Source organism: Diorhabda sublineata, chromosome 4 (genome assembly GCF_026230105.1).
Source record: "Diorhabda sublineata isolate icDioSubl1.1 chromosome 4, icDioSubl1.1, whole genome shotgun sequence".
In the NCBI taxonomy this organism is placed as follows: domain Eukaryota; kingdom Metazoa; phylum Arthropoda; class Insecta; order Coleoptera; family Chrysomelidae; genus Diorhabda; species Diorhabda sublineata.
In genome coordinates this window covers 29,940,281-29,958,395 of record NC_079477.1, presented here as the reverse complement: position 1 = coordinate 29,958,395, position 18,115 = coordinate 29,940,281, and the positions used below count along the sequence as shown (strand labels likewise).

The 18,115-nt window shown below is 32.4% G+C and overlaps 1 protein-coding gene across 2 annotated transcripts in view; it reads left to right on the top strand.

Annotated features, from left to right (window-relative positions):
• LOC130442635 (neuroligin-4, X-linked-like) overlaps positions 1-10,521 on the top strand; it is a 124,411-nt gene extending 113,890 nt beyond the window's left edge. Inside the window, exons 8-9 of one of the 2 annotated variants that reach the window (XM_056776930.1) lie at positions 2,333-2,448; positions 7,172-10,521. In XM_056776930.1, the coding sequence (XP_056632908.1) occupies positions 2,333-2,448; positions 7,172-9,162 (2,107 nt within the window). In that variant the 3' untranslated portion in view covers positions 9,163-10,521. The remainder of the gene's footprint in view (positions 1-2,332; positions 2,449-7,171) is intronic. The other variant, XM_056776931.1, reaches the window with a different exon arrangement.
• Positions 10,522-18,115: the final 7,594 nt, after the last annotated feature.

Sequence of the window (18,115 nt, the reverse complement as noted above, 5' to 3'; positions counted from 1 at the left end):
TTCTATCTGCTGTCTCACACTGTCAATTTTTATCAAATAAACTTCCTCTAAATATTCGTGCACTCGCAAATTACCAGTATTTTTGTAATATTTATTCTGACTTGTCAAACTGTACATCAAACTGACCGCGACTCCACCAAATTTTATAAATCTCACTTCGTCCTTTTTAACTGGACAGAACAGGCTTCACGACCTATGTGTTGGACTTGTTCGTAACAATATTATACAAATATGATCACTTATTCATTACTTCATAATTCTCACTTCGCCAACAATAGTAATTCCGTTAAAATACTATTGAACCAAACTCATGCACAATATTCAAACCAGCTTGCTCTATAATGTACAATTAAAGAGCGATGCATCCTATGAAGAGCTTCATACCTAAGCTGATCAGTTACCTGGCCGGTAGTTCACCTTCCAATTCAGTCTTCAGCTATCCTCTTTTTGTTTATGGCATTTCACTCTTGTTTCTATATTTTGCCCTTCCAGTTGGAAGTGCTTTTACCTCTCACTACTCAAAACGACCTTAAATAGTGGATCCACTTGCTAAAGGCGTCCTTACCAATCTTCAAAAAGACTTCTTGTAGATGCTCCATTCACTTTTCTTATTTAACGTTGTCTTCACTGCTGGTTGAGGTTTTCTTGAAATTGGGAGGAGGGTATTGTGATCTTCTATGGCGTAGTCCGTGCTGTTGATTGGAGTGCTGTTTGATTCTTCTCCTGACGTCATCTAGGATTCGTTTCAACTTCCACTCTAGCTCTTGTTAGTTCTGTTGAATCTTGATATAATATATAATATATTTTTCTGAACTTGAAACTTCTTGTAATGCTTCTTGACAATGTATTCCTATGTTATAAACTCGTACGGCATTATAAGGAATAAGGATGGTTGTGATTAGGTGGCTCCTGTTCTTCATTCACAGCTTGAATTGTCTTTCAATGAGTTCTTCTAGTGGACCCCATTCATAAGCTTTCTCGGAGTTTATCAACAGGATCGGATTCGAGGCCTACGCACAGTGTTTTGATCATCTTAATTATACTCTATTCTGAATACGTACTTAATTAGTGAAGAAAGAATATCTATCAGATATCATTCAAGAAATTTTGAATATTACATGAGGTGAAAAACGCTCAGGTGGATCAGTTATTCATAATTTGCTCAATTCATATATTTGTATTGATATTTCCATATTATCGCTCTTATTATACGTTATAAGCCGATTATCACCCTTTTGCGGTTTACATGTTGTCCTTCTAAGATACCACGATAAAAATGTGTTGTGTGGATGTTGCAATTTTGCTATTTCTCCGTTATAGGTAACCATCAAAATGTTAAATTATTTCAATTAGACCATATACTCCCATAATAATAAGTTTTCTCTTGTATATGTTTAGGAGTAGTTCATATAATTCTAGTTATTTCCACAATAATTGACATTTATTTTCTTCTTTTTTAGTTTGGTTTCTACTATTCTTTGAATTCGTGAAATTATGTTTTGTTGACTATTTTCGGTGATTTAATGGCAGAAAATCTCAATTTCATTGAGTTTAACACTATCCTTTGCAGTTTTTTTGATCTATTGATATATTTCTTGAACAATTCCGTATACACTTCCAATATCTGCGTTAATATATTTCTAATGTCTTATTTATCACCCTTATATTTGAATACTTGTTCGGACATCTACTATTTATGCTGAGAAACCTTCAAAACACTTAGATATTTGCATAACCGACTTAAGAACATCATCTTTGGCGGAAATGAGAGTTTAAGGAAGAACGTTGAATTAACGGAAAGAAACAAGTGGTGGAAATATAAACAAAGCGGAAACTGATTTCAGCGAACCGTAAAATTACCAGCTGAAGGTTGGCTTAGTTAATATTAATACAGCGATTTGCTATTTGTTTTATGAGCAACAGATTAACACGAACGGTTCTTTTTATCGAAAAAACATTTCGAAACAATCTAATTACTGCAAAAGCTGCACTTGAGTTGAGAATATTTTAAAAATTACGATATATTGTAGAGGGTTTATACATCCCTTATCACATATTATCATACATGTTTAGAAGAGATTTTTAATGTGACAGCGTTCGATATTTTCATAGAAATTATTAATAAGTGTTATAAACAGAAACTGTAGGAAACGAAATGAGTTTGCTTCGGCATGTAGCCTTAAGCGACCCTGTAGATATCGGCTCATTTTCTATAATATACAACTTTTGAATATATAGTGTGAACGAAAACTGCATTTCCATTACTAGTTAGAATCTCTTTGATGTTATTGAATTTTCACATGAGTTTGATTTTGTTTTATTAATTTTCTAGAAATCCTAATGTACCCAGGAGAGAACATTTCAGTAGCTTGAGTCCGGCTTATTGGACTCAATTCGATGTGGAATGGCCTGAGTTCGATACCAAAGACGAGAAATTTTTGGAACTAGGTAAGATATTCAATAAAAACTTCAAAAGTGAAAACTGATTCTCGAAAATAAAAAGTCATTTGCAAGTGCAGCTGCAAAAATTTCTCTTCCGAAATAACTTTTGGAACAACAATTAATGGCAGGAAAAACGAATGCTTCTTCTGAGATCAAAGTAATTTGAAGTATCTGAAACTCATTAATGAACTGATTACTGATTCATATTAGTATTATATATCAAACCCTACAATATCTTGCTTTTTGATCAACTATTCATTTTAGCTTTCCCGTCAATTATTGCCATCTATATATTATCTATTGAAACTCTGAGTTCTCATTTGTATGTTCACTATAAAACTTCACTTAAGGGTTATATTAGCAATATAACCCTTATATAACCATTTTTCAAATACTCAATTTAGTCAACTTTCTCTTTACTCATCTTTTGGCGTTCGCCGATATTTCTCTTTTGTTATAAATTTCTTGCGAGGCTTTCTACTGCTTCTTACACTCCATTCTGCGGTCATAAGACAAATATTCTTGACTACTATAAATTTCTCTATTCTTGGTATTTCCTTCTTGTGATATCTACGTTCTATTTGCGTGTATTGAATTTTAAATCTCTGAGAATAATTTATTATAAAGTCCTATTAGTTTGTATTACAATATATTTTCCTATTTTCAGATTGAATATGATTTTTTTCGATGAACACTTGTATGTTGTACCTAAAGCTAGCGTCTAATAATACCCGCGAATGATAAATTTGTTTTATCAAAATTAGTAATCTATTTCAATGAAGTTCCACATGCTTGGTTAAGTATGAAATCAACCAAAACCTGTACCTTAAAGTGATATACGATCTACAGAAAACCTCAACTCTATCCATGAGAGTGTGCAGGCTTTTTGCAGACTACAACTTGGCGAATCCCACTTCGTCCCTTGAGCCTGAATTTGTACAATTTTGTAATAAATTTGAAGTTGGCCAAATGCAGATTGGAAATGTTGTCGCGTTGAACCCATTTAAAAAAAAATAACGATTTCCAGCAACTCGTTAAATCGCAAATTCTGAAAAATCTTGAATCATGTCGTTCTTTGGTAGGGGGTTTGGCAGTCAATCTTCTGAATAAGTTAGGATCATACGATTTGTCGTCCTTACAAATCTATTTGCTCCTTAGCCTCCTCAAAAACCCATCCATCCAGGTCGCTATCGGTGGACACACCTCAGAGATGTTTGAGATAAGTACTAGTGTTCCCTAAGGATGATCTTTCTCCTGTACATTCACGATCTACTTGCTAACATCCTAATACATGAACAGCAACAGATCAACACCATGAATACCAATCTTGAAGAAGATTCTGGAGTGGAGTGGGAGCAATCTGAATGAATTTATTGCAGCAAAGATCCAGGTTGCTGATTCTACAAAAAAAGAAGGCACTGCTGCCGAGCATTTTGTCCTAAAATATTACCACAAATTCGCTTGTTGGCGGTTAAAGTTGAAAACAATGTCTTGGCAAACCGAAGAATCCATAACATTGTTATATGAAAGTCTATAACTCGCCCAAACAAAATTCTATCGAGAAACTAGGAAATAATAATAATTTGTTTAAGTTTTTTAAGAATCATTTGTCCGATTTGAAGTGGAATCCAGTTCCTCAACTTGACAAATTTTCAAGAAATTTAGTTTGATCAACGCAATGATTTCAGCAAATAATAATAACGATTTTATCAGAATTGGAAATATATGATGTATCAGAGAAAATTCAATAGAAACACAATTTATTGAATGATCGTCGTATTGCAGTCGATAGAAAAAGTAAATAATCCAATGAATCATATTCTTAATATTTTTTTCAATCCTTTACGCAGTGTTGAACGTGCTTCCGAAAATTATGCTCGAAGTTGGTTTTGCTCATTAATTTTGTTGTAAGTATTCCAAATAGGAACAATAATTACTGTTCTAATACATGGGTCTCTAATTGCTCTCATATCTTTTGTGTTTAAGTCTACCACCGTGTAACCACCTATGTCACAAATTTAAAGGGAACCCGACACTACTAATTAAACTTGCAACCGTATATTTGGATAAGGTTACAAGGGTTATAATGATTATTTTTATCCCTATGAAATGTTAAACCAACTTTAATGATCCTGAATATTTCTATAATCTGATAGTCATGTTTTGAACTTTTCATTAAAGCAGCTTTATCAAAATTGAATTAAAATGAACTAATAATCTTTTGTAAGTGTTTAATGAGATCATCAACAGTGCCTGGTACTCTAATATTACTCTAATAGCAGACACATTGTTGCTAAAAAGGCGGGAACCAGAAACAGTAGCAGGCCTAATCATAGGACACATGAAAGCATGTTAACATTACAGAGAGTACCACTGATCTGGACTGCCGGTTTCGTAAACCGAAAGGAAGGACACTGCAATATATCTTCCAAGTGGAAAAATCATACTTCCAAGTCAGCGATGTCTAGATGATTTTCTAATATTCTATAAATTCTCTAAGGGCTAAGGAAGGATGACTGTGGTGTCTGTGAAGGGATTACTTATGATATCAAAACCAACAAGTCCTTATCTCGTTAATTTTTTTTGTGTCTACCTTTTGAGGTGAGGAAAAAACCAAAAAAGATAAATCAATATCGACCGAATCAACGCTCAAACTATCCTGAAAATATTGGTTAGATTGGTAAGAATATTGAAAATCTCTATATATTCAACTTATATAACATCTGCATGTGAAGGAAAGTTTCAATAGCTTCATATGATCAATTATTCTTTTTGTACTGAGTTGTTCACGTCTGTCGACAATTGTAGCAGCAAATGGACTTTGTAGCGATTGAAAAAAAGGACAAAAAATAAAGACAGAAATAACACATAAGTTTTTTGTTTCGTTTTATATATAATATTGTAAAAATGCTTATGCTGTGTTCAAGATACATAAAGTAAGACAAAATAATCTGAGATTGTCACCATTCAATCTATGAAAATTTTTAATCATAAAATATTAAAGTTAGTACAGACAGAACAGAAGGAACAGGGCTCGCTCTATTTTTCAGTCGGAAATAAAAATAAGAAGAACAAAATCAAATTTAGAGAAAACTCATTACTTTCCTCCCAAAATTATGATAATATTTCAATGGAAATATTTAACTTTGAATTACAAACTACTCACAATTGAATAATGCGTTTAAACGGTAAATTTAATGTCATTGATTGTGAGTTCAAAGCATGTCTTTTTAACGAGGCCTGTTAATGAATATAGGAACATTAAAATAAATCAGAATCAATTCTCTCCCAAGTTGTTTCATTTTTATTTAAAAAAAAAAGCACCTAGAGAGCCAAGCGGTTTATAGTGACAAGGCGCGGGAGAATGGAGAGCGTGCTACGTCTCGTGCAATGGGGATTATGCCTGGGCTTGGTGAAACAATGATACAGGCATCATAGCAGGAGGTGAGTAAAGAGTCAATTACTGTTAAAAAGACCTCGTGAAAATGTCTCGCCCAGCCTTCACGTTATAACTAAAACCGACACTGGTCAAAGTAGCTGCTAACATGCTCTCTTCTCTTCAATAAGAAAACTAGAACCGTGTATTGATATAGCAATAGATCAGAATAATCATCAATTATGATAATAATTTTATTTCAGACAATTATAATGCAGTGATTTCTGATACTGATATATGGATTGAGTTTATATAGCATAATGATCGAAATATGGGGTAAGGATTCAACCTTGATGTATAAATTATGTTGAACATTATGAAAAAATCTATCGTAGGGACCGCTTTCCCTAAAACTTCTAGGATGATATTATTTTGCTAAGAAACATTCTAATAGTGTTTCTTACATATCCTCAATGAAAGCATTCTGAGCTAGAAATGTCAACTGATTTTTAAACCTTCTAGATATTTAGAAATCATGAATATATGTGAATCTACTTCTTAATTGCAAGCAAAAAGTTCCAATTCACATATGCTATGATTTGAGAATTCATAAGAAGATCAGAAAAATTAGAATGTTTGTTCATCTTTTCCTCTCAAGACTTTGTATTGAATTTATAGGACTGTTTTTGCAATTTCATATCAATAATTTTTATTGAACTGATTTATATTGTATCTAAGCAGTGTGTTTCGGGACTTGATGCAGGGAATTCGGTAGTGAGTAGATGACGTGAAAATAATGCTGTACATAAGAAAAAATTTCTTATACGATCCATTCTTTCTCATAGCTATAGGCAATTGGAGTTGGAAAATAAAAACTCATATTTGAGTTTATTCTCTTCATTTCACATTCGAACATTATGAATTTTTAATGGATGATTACTTATAAGTTTTTCAATTAATTTTTTCAACAAAAACGTACTATTTATTTAACTCGATAAAATTGATGGTTTAAGAGATATGTAGATTTTTAGATCGTTGTACATGCCAAGGACACCGTTTGCCATAAAGAGATATTCCGAAGAAAATTATCATAAACTATAATTATTTATTGACAATATTTAAGTGAGAGGCATTAAAACAGAACTAAACATTTCTAATTGAACTACACAATCGTGTTACTTACTGATTCCTCAACTTCAATTGCATATGAGTCGTATGAGAAAATTTTCTCTTGTCACAGCAATATTTTTATGTCATCCTGGGACACCCTATATAGTCAATTTTTGTTTGAAAAGGATTATATTCTCACAATACTCACAATTCTCACAATAATTATTTCTACTTTGTTCACAGAAATTCCTCCACAACCACAAATGCACTACAAGAAACAGAAGATGAAATATTGGAACGACATATTTCCGACAATAACAGAAAACCTTACTTTCCATTTACACCCAATATCGCATCCTACTACGAAACCAATATATGGTGTATACGGCACTCCATCAGTACCACGGAGGACACCTCCCCCTTGGTTGTACGATCATCTGCCAAACAAATATGAAAATTTCAATAAGCCTTACAAAAAACCAAACGAAAATTACGGAGTGGTGATAACACGCGGTAACGATCGTCCTGATAATATTGTTGAAACAACTTATGGGAAAATTATAGAAGCTCCTTCGAAAGAATTGAAACAAAGTTCAACAATGAATATTCTTTCAGTTGCAGGAGGTCTTTTTCTTGTGGCAAATCTCATCCTATTCGTCATTTTGTATTTCAAATGCTACAAAAAGAAAAATCAACCATCGAAAGATGATGATATCAGTCAACCAACTGATAATGAGAAAAAGGAAAAAGATAATGAAGCTTTCGTTTTAGATGGATGCAATATAGTAAGAATGATAGGTAAATCTTCTAAGGGCGATGACAGTTATGAAGCAGTTAGACCTGAATCATCCCCAAACTATGAACTTAGTAGACAAATGTCTGGTAGTACTATTGACGCTCATACCAAAGTACGCGAATGGATAACACAAGAAATCATACAAAAATATAGTCCTAAAATATTCAGGAGAAATCGACATGGAGTCAATAGTAGAACAACGCCAGTTGAGTTCAAAATTACCACGGAAAGTAAAAAGTCGGTGACTCAACCTTCTACAGTACCTCCAGAAGTTATTCCTAAGACCTCAACTATACGAAGACCAAAACCTCCTAAAGTATCCGTAGAAGTTGATGCTACGCCATCTGGAAGAGGACCAAGCGTTTTAATGCAACAACCAATTGAATTGTCAAAATCCCTTGATTATTCGCATTTAAAATTTGAGAACGAAACCCCATTGAGAAGATCTTTGACTTTGGAAGACTTTTCTTTAAGACCTATGGAAAATATAAAAGGGCTCACAAGAAGTACTAGTACTATAAGTGTCAAAACTGCTGACATTGAACCGACTATTATAAAAATACAACACAAACATTCAGCTTCTGATCCAGTACAGGATTTAGAGTATACAACTAAAAGAAAGTTGAAAACGTTTGATTCAAATGCCGATATAAATGTAACATCGAGAGATGATCATAATATAGTAGCAGCACCTCTCTCTCCTGAAGAATCCTTAAAAATAATTAAAAGAAGAAATTTTCCAAAGGTACTACCAGATCATCCGGGAAGAGCGGCACTTATCACTAAGAGAAGATCCATGCCTATACCATATACACATCCTTTCCCGGAATTCAATAAATTTCCTCCTGTGCCACCTCCGAGGACTTCAACCCTCACTAAGCAGTCGAGTGCTCCCCACCCAGTCTTCATATCTGAACCAACGTTAGCAGAAGAGCCAGAGGAGGAACCGGAAACCGTTTGTAATAACCTCTATGTAGGTCCTCTAATACCCAGAAGTAAGACTGATATAAATAAAGAAAAACCTGTAACTGAGAAAGATTGTAAGCCGTCACTTATTGAACCAGTATATGCCAGTATTACTCCAAAAACAAAAACAGTTCCCAATGTTAAAAGACTTGATCCTAAAGTGATTATAAAACCAACAATTAATCGAAAGCTTAGCGACGATAAACCCACTAAACATGTTCCGAGGGTAGTTGTGCCAGATAATCAACCGTACATGCAAAGTCATATCACCGAAACAAAGACTGAAAATAAATCTGAACAAATTAAAAATAAGAGTGAACAAGAGAAAAAAGATACGAGTTCGGAAAAGAGGTCACAAATTCCAATGTTAGTGAAAGCACCTACCAATCGGCTCAATCCACAATCACTTAGTTCAGATTCTACACCAACTTCTGAAGAATCAGACACGGGGACCGTTGTCAAGAAAATCTAAGTGTATTATTTTTCTTTCATGCATACAAATATCACGTTTGGATAAACTAGGATAAAAAATACATAATAGGAAAAAGCATTAAAAAAAATGAAAATAAAATACCGTCTGTTAACTTATTTTAGTGGAGAAACTGTCTCATAACCTCGAAGCTGTTAGGATAATTTTATTACAACTTTGCTTCATGTTCACAATGAATTGAAACGTTAATTATGATATTCGAACACATCAAAAATCACTTACTGATCCTCTAAAAGTTTCCAATGTTATGAGTATCGATAATTTCTATATTGTTAACTTATGATTTGGGACACTCTATAGTTGTAATACGTTATTTCCAAGTGACACTCAGTGATTATCCTAATTTACCAAAATTGAGAATGGTCGTCTGTTAGCCCTATAATCATGCTAATGATTAGTACTCCAGGAAAGAAGGCAATATCCACAAAAAATGGATTTCAATATGTTTTATGTATCACAAAAATTATTCTCCCAGATAATCAGCAGAAGAATTTGAATAAGTTGACTTGTTTTTTGTATGCAACTGTGCCCATCTTCCCTATCGTGAAAGACCAGTGAAGCTGTGTCTGACGGGGAAAATGCATTTGTGCATTGTGCTTGGATTCAAAAGTTGACTGACTTCCACTACCAACTAAAACCTCCATCTTTTCTTCCAAACACTAACTTGGAACTGTTTGAAATAAAAGTTGAAAAGTTCCCAGAAAAACTATAGCCAGGTTATTAATGAAAACTCACAATCAAACTTCAGTTATCATTAACAAAGTGTAATATCAAATAAATGAAGATTGATATATCATTGGTTGAAATTGAGTCAACTTCTTTTGATCTCATTACTTCTATCATGAATTGGAATATCATTTGCGGTGATTTGTTGGATACAGGTGAACAAGATATCTGTATGATTGTATGGAATTCCTTTTATAAGGATATCCCTCAAAGTCGGTATATATACATGAAAACCTAGACCATAAAAGACCACATACCTGAAAGTCTTATCATGCCAGAGAAATAGCATCGATAGGTACTACGGTGTAAATCATATTTCACTCACAATTGTAATAAATATAGTAAGGATCAAGGTAATATTTTGAAGCAATAAGAATAAACTCGTACATACTAAAAATTATACGCCTAAAGTTTGTATCAATATAACGTTTGGATAATCATATATGTTATCAAATCATAATATTTATTGTGAACTTTGGTACACAGGTGATATATCGATCTATATAAAGCAGCTTGAGGCCAACTAATAGATATAATTATGTATTGTATTTATATTAGACCTAGATATATGTTTGATTTTAACAATTTCAAATACAAGGTGTTCACAAATAGAAACGTAATTTGTTAATATTGCGACTTGAATAGTTTCCTAGAAGAAATTCTTTTATTGGAAGGTGTATATTTTTATTGAGGATGTCTAAAATTCAACTGAGTTCACGGAATAGGAGAAAAAACGATTTTTTGTTCACTATGATCGAAAAAGTGGGCTGATTGTGAAGTTTTACAGAAAATCCTTGAGCATCCATTCGGCAAAGTGAAAGATCGTCATAACCATACAATGCAATGAATAAAAAATACATCCAGACCACTTATCTACAATTAAATACAGCCCCAATTCGCTTTTGGACATGCAGAAGGAGACATCTCAAAAATACTTGTTTTGAACAAGCAGCAATTAGAAATTTTGTAATATTTTGACGATAGTATTTGTAAAACAACGTGTTCAATCAAATTATGTTTTTTTTTCTCAAGAAATAACTAGTGTTTAAAGAAAAAAATAAAAATCTGAGATTTATAAACTTATGAAATGAAGTGAGTAATCTCAGGGTCACAAATAATAACCGGACATCAATATGAGGTAACTCATAAGACACTGGAGAAATTTTTATAAAACTACTGAAAAATCTCGTCAATTGAATTTTTTTTCTTCTCCTCGGCTAAGACTTTGAAAGGCTCTTCTGAATTATAAATGTTTTTATAAAACACCTTTCCATAAGTCTTATCGTACTTTATCCATCTAAACAACTTTCCATAGAAATTGTTCTCCATTTTTGTTCAAGTTTTGTAGTTGAAAAGTTGTTTTCAAGAGATTGGCAGAATTTAAAAAAAAAATGGTATCTTTTCATTTCCATGACTTTGATTAGACGTTTTTTTTCCACTTACCAGTTGATACCAGTCTCGAGGAGATTTAATGCACTAATCAAATTAAAAATTTATGATCCACCACTGAAAGAGTAGAGAGCTGCATTAGAATAATAAACATTATGGCAACATGTGAATTCTTATTCTCCATAACCTCCATATGTGTCGGAATATAGTATAAAATGCTTAAAATCCTCACCTTATGATGAAAGCTGCCTATATAAACATTCGGTTAGCACCTCTGCCAAATATAGTCTCATACCACATGGAATGAAAAACGCTTTCTTATTTTTTTATTCGGGAAAAATGAGTTTTATAGGATGGCACAGAAAGGATCTGTCTTTTAACCATATCCAATTTCGAAACTACAATTTGGTTTGTTGGTTAGTGACGTCCTGTTTGAGCTCCTTCAGTTATTCCAGGGACTTTTTTCTGATAACACCATCTATATATTTAATTAAATTTAATACTTCGACTAATACACCAGCTGCTCGGAAATAAAATTCATATATCAAATCGTACGTCTTTATATTGAAATAATCTCAATCTACTATATTTTAACTCAAAAATAAAAGTATAAGAGAAACTATTATCGTCTCTTGTGTAAATTCAACAACTCTTCTAGCACTGATAACTTTTAGTTGGCAGTACAGTTACCTCCTTTGTACATCTTCACATTACTGAAGAAGAGTGTCTAACTTATCTCATTTTACACTTATTTAGACTTCTTTCTTTTTGCACGTGCAAAAGCGAGTTTTAGATAATACACTGATTCTGATACTAGATGTATGTGGGAACCTAGAATATAAAATATGGATTGGGAGAAGGGTCAGTGAGATCCATTGATTCAGCCTACAGACTATAATATTTGAAGATGTCCTCAAAACATTAGATACAAATCAAAATCTGATAGTCAGGATGAGCGGAGGATTATAATAGGTACTATTGATAATTCCTTTTCAAATTTTTATAATGGATTTGAATACTGTCCAATACAGATGAGAAAAATATTACTGTTCTGAATATTTTTTTCAATTATATACTGATATATTTGAGAATTTGTTAATACTTTATTTTAGTATGAAAATATTCTCTTATAATCAACATATGTACGAGGACTGAACTGAATTAATTTTTTTTTAAATTTCATATACATCGAAATATTAGCAGGTTACCTTAATTTACGATGACACAGTATGATATTTGAAATATATGTTGATTCAATAGTGTTGGGATATTCATGGTAATTTATTCTAATTTAATATAATCAATAAAAATTTTACATCTTGAGTTTCTTCCTTTCTTTTTTTGGTTGCTTACCATGTTGTTGCTACCGATAAAATTAATATCAATGAATATTCTGAATTGCTAGTTAATTTTGAGATAGACAAATTTATAATTGGATATGGCTTTATTGTTATCCAAAATATTCACCATTAAGATCCATACATTTTTCCATGCGTTTGAACCAATTGTCGAAGCATTTTTTCCATTCAGATTGGGGTACCTCCAAAACATGTGATTTGAACGCAACAATCACTTCTTCAGGTGTAGAAAAACATTGACCCCGTATCTTATTCCTGATCTCCGGGAATTTGGAGGAATTATTGGGTGCCAAACAAGGCCTGAGAAGTAGATGGCCAATCAAAAATTAGAAAATAGAAATAGAAAATTTTCGTACGAAAATGTTTGTGATCTTTAACAACTCAAATAGCAATTGTTTGTTAACACGTTCTGAGCACGGTCACTATTAGGTAACAACACTTGTAGGATTTTTGATAAAATTAATCGATCTACAATATGGTATGATTCTTTTTTATTTTAGAATTCAACATTGTTTAATAATTGTCTGTTTAGCTCAAGTGATAATGTGGTTTTAGAATCTGATTTATCTAAACAGACATTACAAATTATGTGACTCTGTGAGACCAGATCTGTTAGTTGAAAAATATTATTGTTATATCTTCATCTATTTTGAGAAATTAAACACAATTAAATATCAATAGTCTCGAAGATAATTGATATTTATTCATTTCTAACATACACAAAAGAAAGATATGAATTAATATTTCTAATCAACAGTTTTCAAGACTATTTCCTTACATAAAAATGATAAACAAAAAAAAATGCTAAGACCAAATTTGAAAGCATATTTTTCGATCTGTCAGATGAAACTGAAATTAATGATTCGAACTATAATAGATTTTTCAGCTAAAAACTAAGAATAATAAATTTTCCTGAAATTAGAAGACTTCAAGCAAGACCAGGCAGACCAGGCGATGTTTCTATAATAAACTGAGGTACAGGGATTATTGTCATAAATAGTTATTTCCATAGGTGGGTATGAATGATGACTATGAAAAGTATATATATATATATATAAAGTTGCTACATATGCCCGAATTGTTTATTAGTTTATATCACGTGTAGCAGGTACGTAAACACATAAATTCGGCTTATTATGTATTCTCTGACCATAGAACATTTGTTGAATCAGTGAATGCCTAATCAACTGTGGCGAATTGAATCCTCTGCTTTAATTGCGGAATTGTTTGAGGTTATTCCACTCCAATTTATCTATTTCGAAAACCCAGTCTAACATGCGAAATATTCTCGACTACAAGCAACATTCGCAATAATTGGTATTGTGTGGAGCGAGTTTTTTATCATATATTTATCAGTGATAATTGGTAAAATTTTTCATGTACAGTTTCATAAACCAAATATGGTTTTTATAATTTTAGTTCAAATCAAATCAAAAATTCATGAGCAATAATTTTGTTTAAATGGAAAAATATCTTAAAATAACTATTGGACATATGGAAAAGTTCAGTGGATACCAAGATATTCAGAGTATCTTGTCTCTTATTTAGATATGACTCTGATAATATTGAAGAAGAAGACCTTTTTGCTTATAAGCTTAATTTTCGTTTTTTCTGGCCACTATCTCCCTTCAGAAATAGTTGGGCAAACACAACCCCATGCAACCACTATAACCCCAGCCCTGCAGAGGAGCTATTCTTATATCAGGGCCCACTCCAACAAACCCCCCTTTTCAAAAATCGATCCTCCTTATCCTACCAAATCTAAACCAAAGAGTCTCTCTCTCTCTCTCTCACCTATTTTTCAAATATAACATCAGAACGTCATTATGACCAACAAGTTTGAATGTAGCGTTATTTGATTTCGAAAATATAGGTAAACGTGTTTTTGGTTTTGTTAGTTTTGGATTTATGTACATTTGATAATTTCTTCATTTATCTGTGTCAATGGCTTCTGGTAAGTTCAAAATTTTTGTACGTACAACTAGTACTTTGTAAAATTGTTGTGAGACAAAGTGGTACAAAATGGAATAAAAAATCACCTCAATCAGAATACTTAGTTGAGTTGGCTTCTTTGTTGGTTAAAAAGACCGGGTAGTATTCATGATGGAAAAAGATCTGACAGACCAGCAATTTCTAATACTTCCAATACTTCTGCAACATTTTGTCACATTTGTATGTGATGCTAAAGAACTATGCAATACACAGGTAATTTTGAAAGCAAAAATGTCATGCATAGAAATTAAAAATATTCCATTATCTCTTAGATGAGCGTATAGATCATCAAGATTCGACTGCCATACTCTGCCAAAACCATATCTTTTAGTAAAAGTACTTTTTATCTAAATGGAAGAATGTATACACAAAATCTGAGGTATTGAAGCATCGCAAATCCTCACATTTTGAGTAAAATATATATTCACTTTCTTCAGAAGGTTAATATTTGCATAGGTATCCTGGAAAAACAAATTTTTTCTCTGGTTTATGAAATAATAACATGAATGTTGAGATTAATCTCGAGATGTTCTAAGCTAATGTATATGTTTTCGGTAATTTGGTGATAATGTTCAAATAGAAGGGTGCTTCTCCACACTATTACGATTGTATTGTGATAAGAGATTTGGTGATCAAAAAATTGAACTTCGAGATTAAATAAAATGGACAATTCAATCACCAGACATCCATCCTGGATATTTTTCTATGGGTATATCTTACATCGAGGTTTGCAACAATACACCTGACAAAGTTCATGTTTTACATCAATAATGTTAGATTTTAGATTACCACAAGCAAGATTGGTATCACTTAATAAGTTTTTTCGACTATTTCCTTCGAAAAATTTAAGCCAACCAAAAAGCTGGAATATTTTATGTTTACCTAGCAACGATCAAATTTCAGCGATAATACTGCACTAGTGCAAATTATCGATAATTTGCACTAGTGCCAAATTTTCGTCTAGGATTAATAAACATCATTTGGTTTTAATTTTATATTTTAAGAAAAGGAACAATTATTGAAAATGCAATTAGAATTTACAACTTTACTGGAGGCCGACGATGGCGTTTCTATGCTGCTTCCACCACTTCTTATTGTTACTTCGCTACTGTCATTTCGCATTTTTTGTACAATTTCCTCGTGGTGTTCACTATTTACTTGGAGATAACTCTTTATCGAGGCCTGATTTGAGTGTCCGGTAACCTTCATAATTTGATTTTCTGAAACCCCAACCTTGGCAAGCTGAGTAACTGCCGCAGCACGGCTCGAGTGATTTGTCACTTTTATTCTTTTCGTGTCAATTTTTCTCAGGAAATAGTCTGCCAAAATGCCCTCTCGTGCATGTCAAATTGTCTCATAATTTCCTCTCGTGCGCATTCGCGCACTCGAGAAAATTAAATTATCGACAATTTGACATGCACTCGGGACATTAATATTGATAATCTCCAAAAAGATGTGTAGCTTGCCATATGGTTGGTTACAATTAAAACTAATTCTTACAATAACCTTGTGACATCTACCATCACTAGTAGAAAACATTACAACCCTTAATATTCTCAATGAACACTACCATTACACCAACACTAACGATTACACTGTCTGCCCAAGTTATCATCTTGAGAAAATGAGTTTAGCATTAGTCTCCGAAGACGATAATTTGGTTATCCACGCACGCGTCAGACAGTGTAATTGTGAGAGTTAGTGTAGGTATGTTCAGTATGAATATCACCAAAGGTTCCAGAAATTCCAACTTTACCTTAATATTCAGTTTAAAACACTAATTTCTATATAATCGTTCCAATAGGAAAGAATACTGTTGCACTACGTGCTATGATAAGGCAATGATCTAAGTTATTCTGCTTATCAATATTATTTTTGTGCTATTCTCACTAAAAGATCTTTGTCGTGCTATATTATTCCCCATTTAATATAGAAATATTGATGTTATTAATTACTTCCATCGATAATATTGACTTGAAATCTTTTCTATCAAGAAACTTAAAAGAAATTGATAGCAAGATTTACCATCCTTTCCATCTCATATTTATTTTCACTTCCTTTTTTCGGGAAGTAACGATGGATATTGTCTGTTCTTTTCATATGAAGTTTATTAAAACTGTAACTAATATTAGTAACTTGTTGCTTATCATCTATTTCTTCTAATTCAGTTTAGAAGAATATGTTGCAATTTTATTAAAAATTGTAACAGAAAAGAACAAATTATTCTCCTCGAGTTTATTGAGAATCATTTTTATTCGATTGAAAAGTCGATCAAATAAGTTTGGAGTTGAAAATGTGACTTATTCTGACCTCATTTTCCAAATTGAATCCACATTGTCACTGGAAATCGAGTTTGGTCAGTTAAACTATCTTATATTTATGGAATTCAACGAATAGATGGTGAAACAGGAAGTATTTCCGTTTAGAGCGATGGATTTAGAATTTTAATGTACATATATTTTAAGAATCAACATTGGATTGTTGGAAGTAAGTGCAATTGTGTTGTAAATTTGAGAGACTTTGGAACAAAAATGTTTTCTGTTTATACGTCATACTGTAAAATTCAGTTACGTTTTATCCCAAACGCTGAAAATATTTTGTTATCTAATTATGGTTTACGCTCATTATATGGTTACTTCTAAATAAATTTTTCCATTTTGCAGTCCAATAAAATTCGATTTTAGTAGCAGTATGTAATTTTTGAATACTGTTTTCTTGAGGAAATCATTAATATGATATGTAATTCATTATTAGTGATAATCTTAACAGTAATTTATTGACGATAATCAGTTAATCCTTTTTTTGCTGTTCAAATATATGCTAAAATAATTGCCATTATTTGTCACTATTAGCATCGATCTGCTTTCATTATTTCAATTCCTAGTTTTCTTTTGTATTTTTCGTACATTTAAGAAGAGAAACGGATCGAGTTAACTCTTTCGGAAGACACGTCTAGAGCAGTTGACACCAACCTTTAGAGTTAGTGAGCCATTTATAAACCTTTTAGTGAGCTACCTAGGAATATTGGGCCAAAGAATAATAAACATTTATTTCTTGTATTAGTCAAAATATATAGGAAGTGTGACAAAAGAAGTTCAAATGTTCACTTCAATGAGAGTAGTGGAACTCTTTTTGGCCATCAAGTATTTTCTTGAAGTTTGGAGAGTGTGTTGTAGCCGCCATTCTGATGCAGTTGTCCAAATGTTCATCATATGAATTTCATACTTGAAAAAGATGCTTCACACAAGTATGTAGAACTGAACATAGCTTTTAATCTCAATGCAACTTGAACCTCAATTGGATACTTTTCTTTGGTGACTAGAGGCCAGAGAGTTTTAGTGATAGAGAGGAATTTTATCTATAGGTCATTCTGAAAATCATTCTATTTCAACAGCAGCCTAATCTCCAGCCTAATCTCCACCAAAATGTTTCACAACACAAGCTGAAAAATCTTCTGCATAGATCTCTAC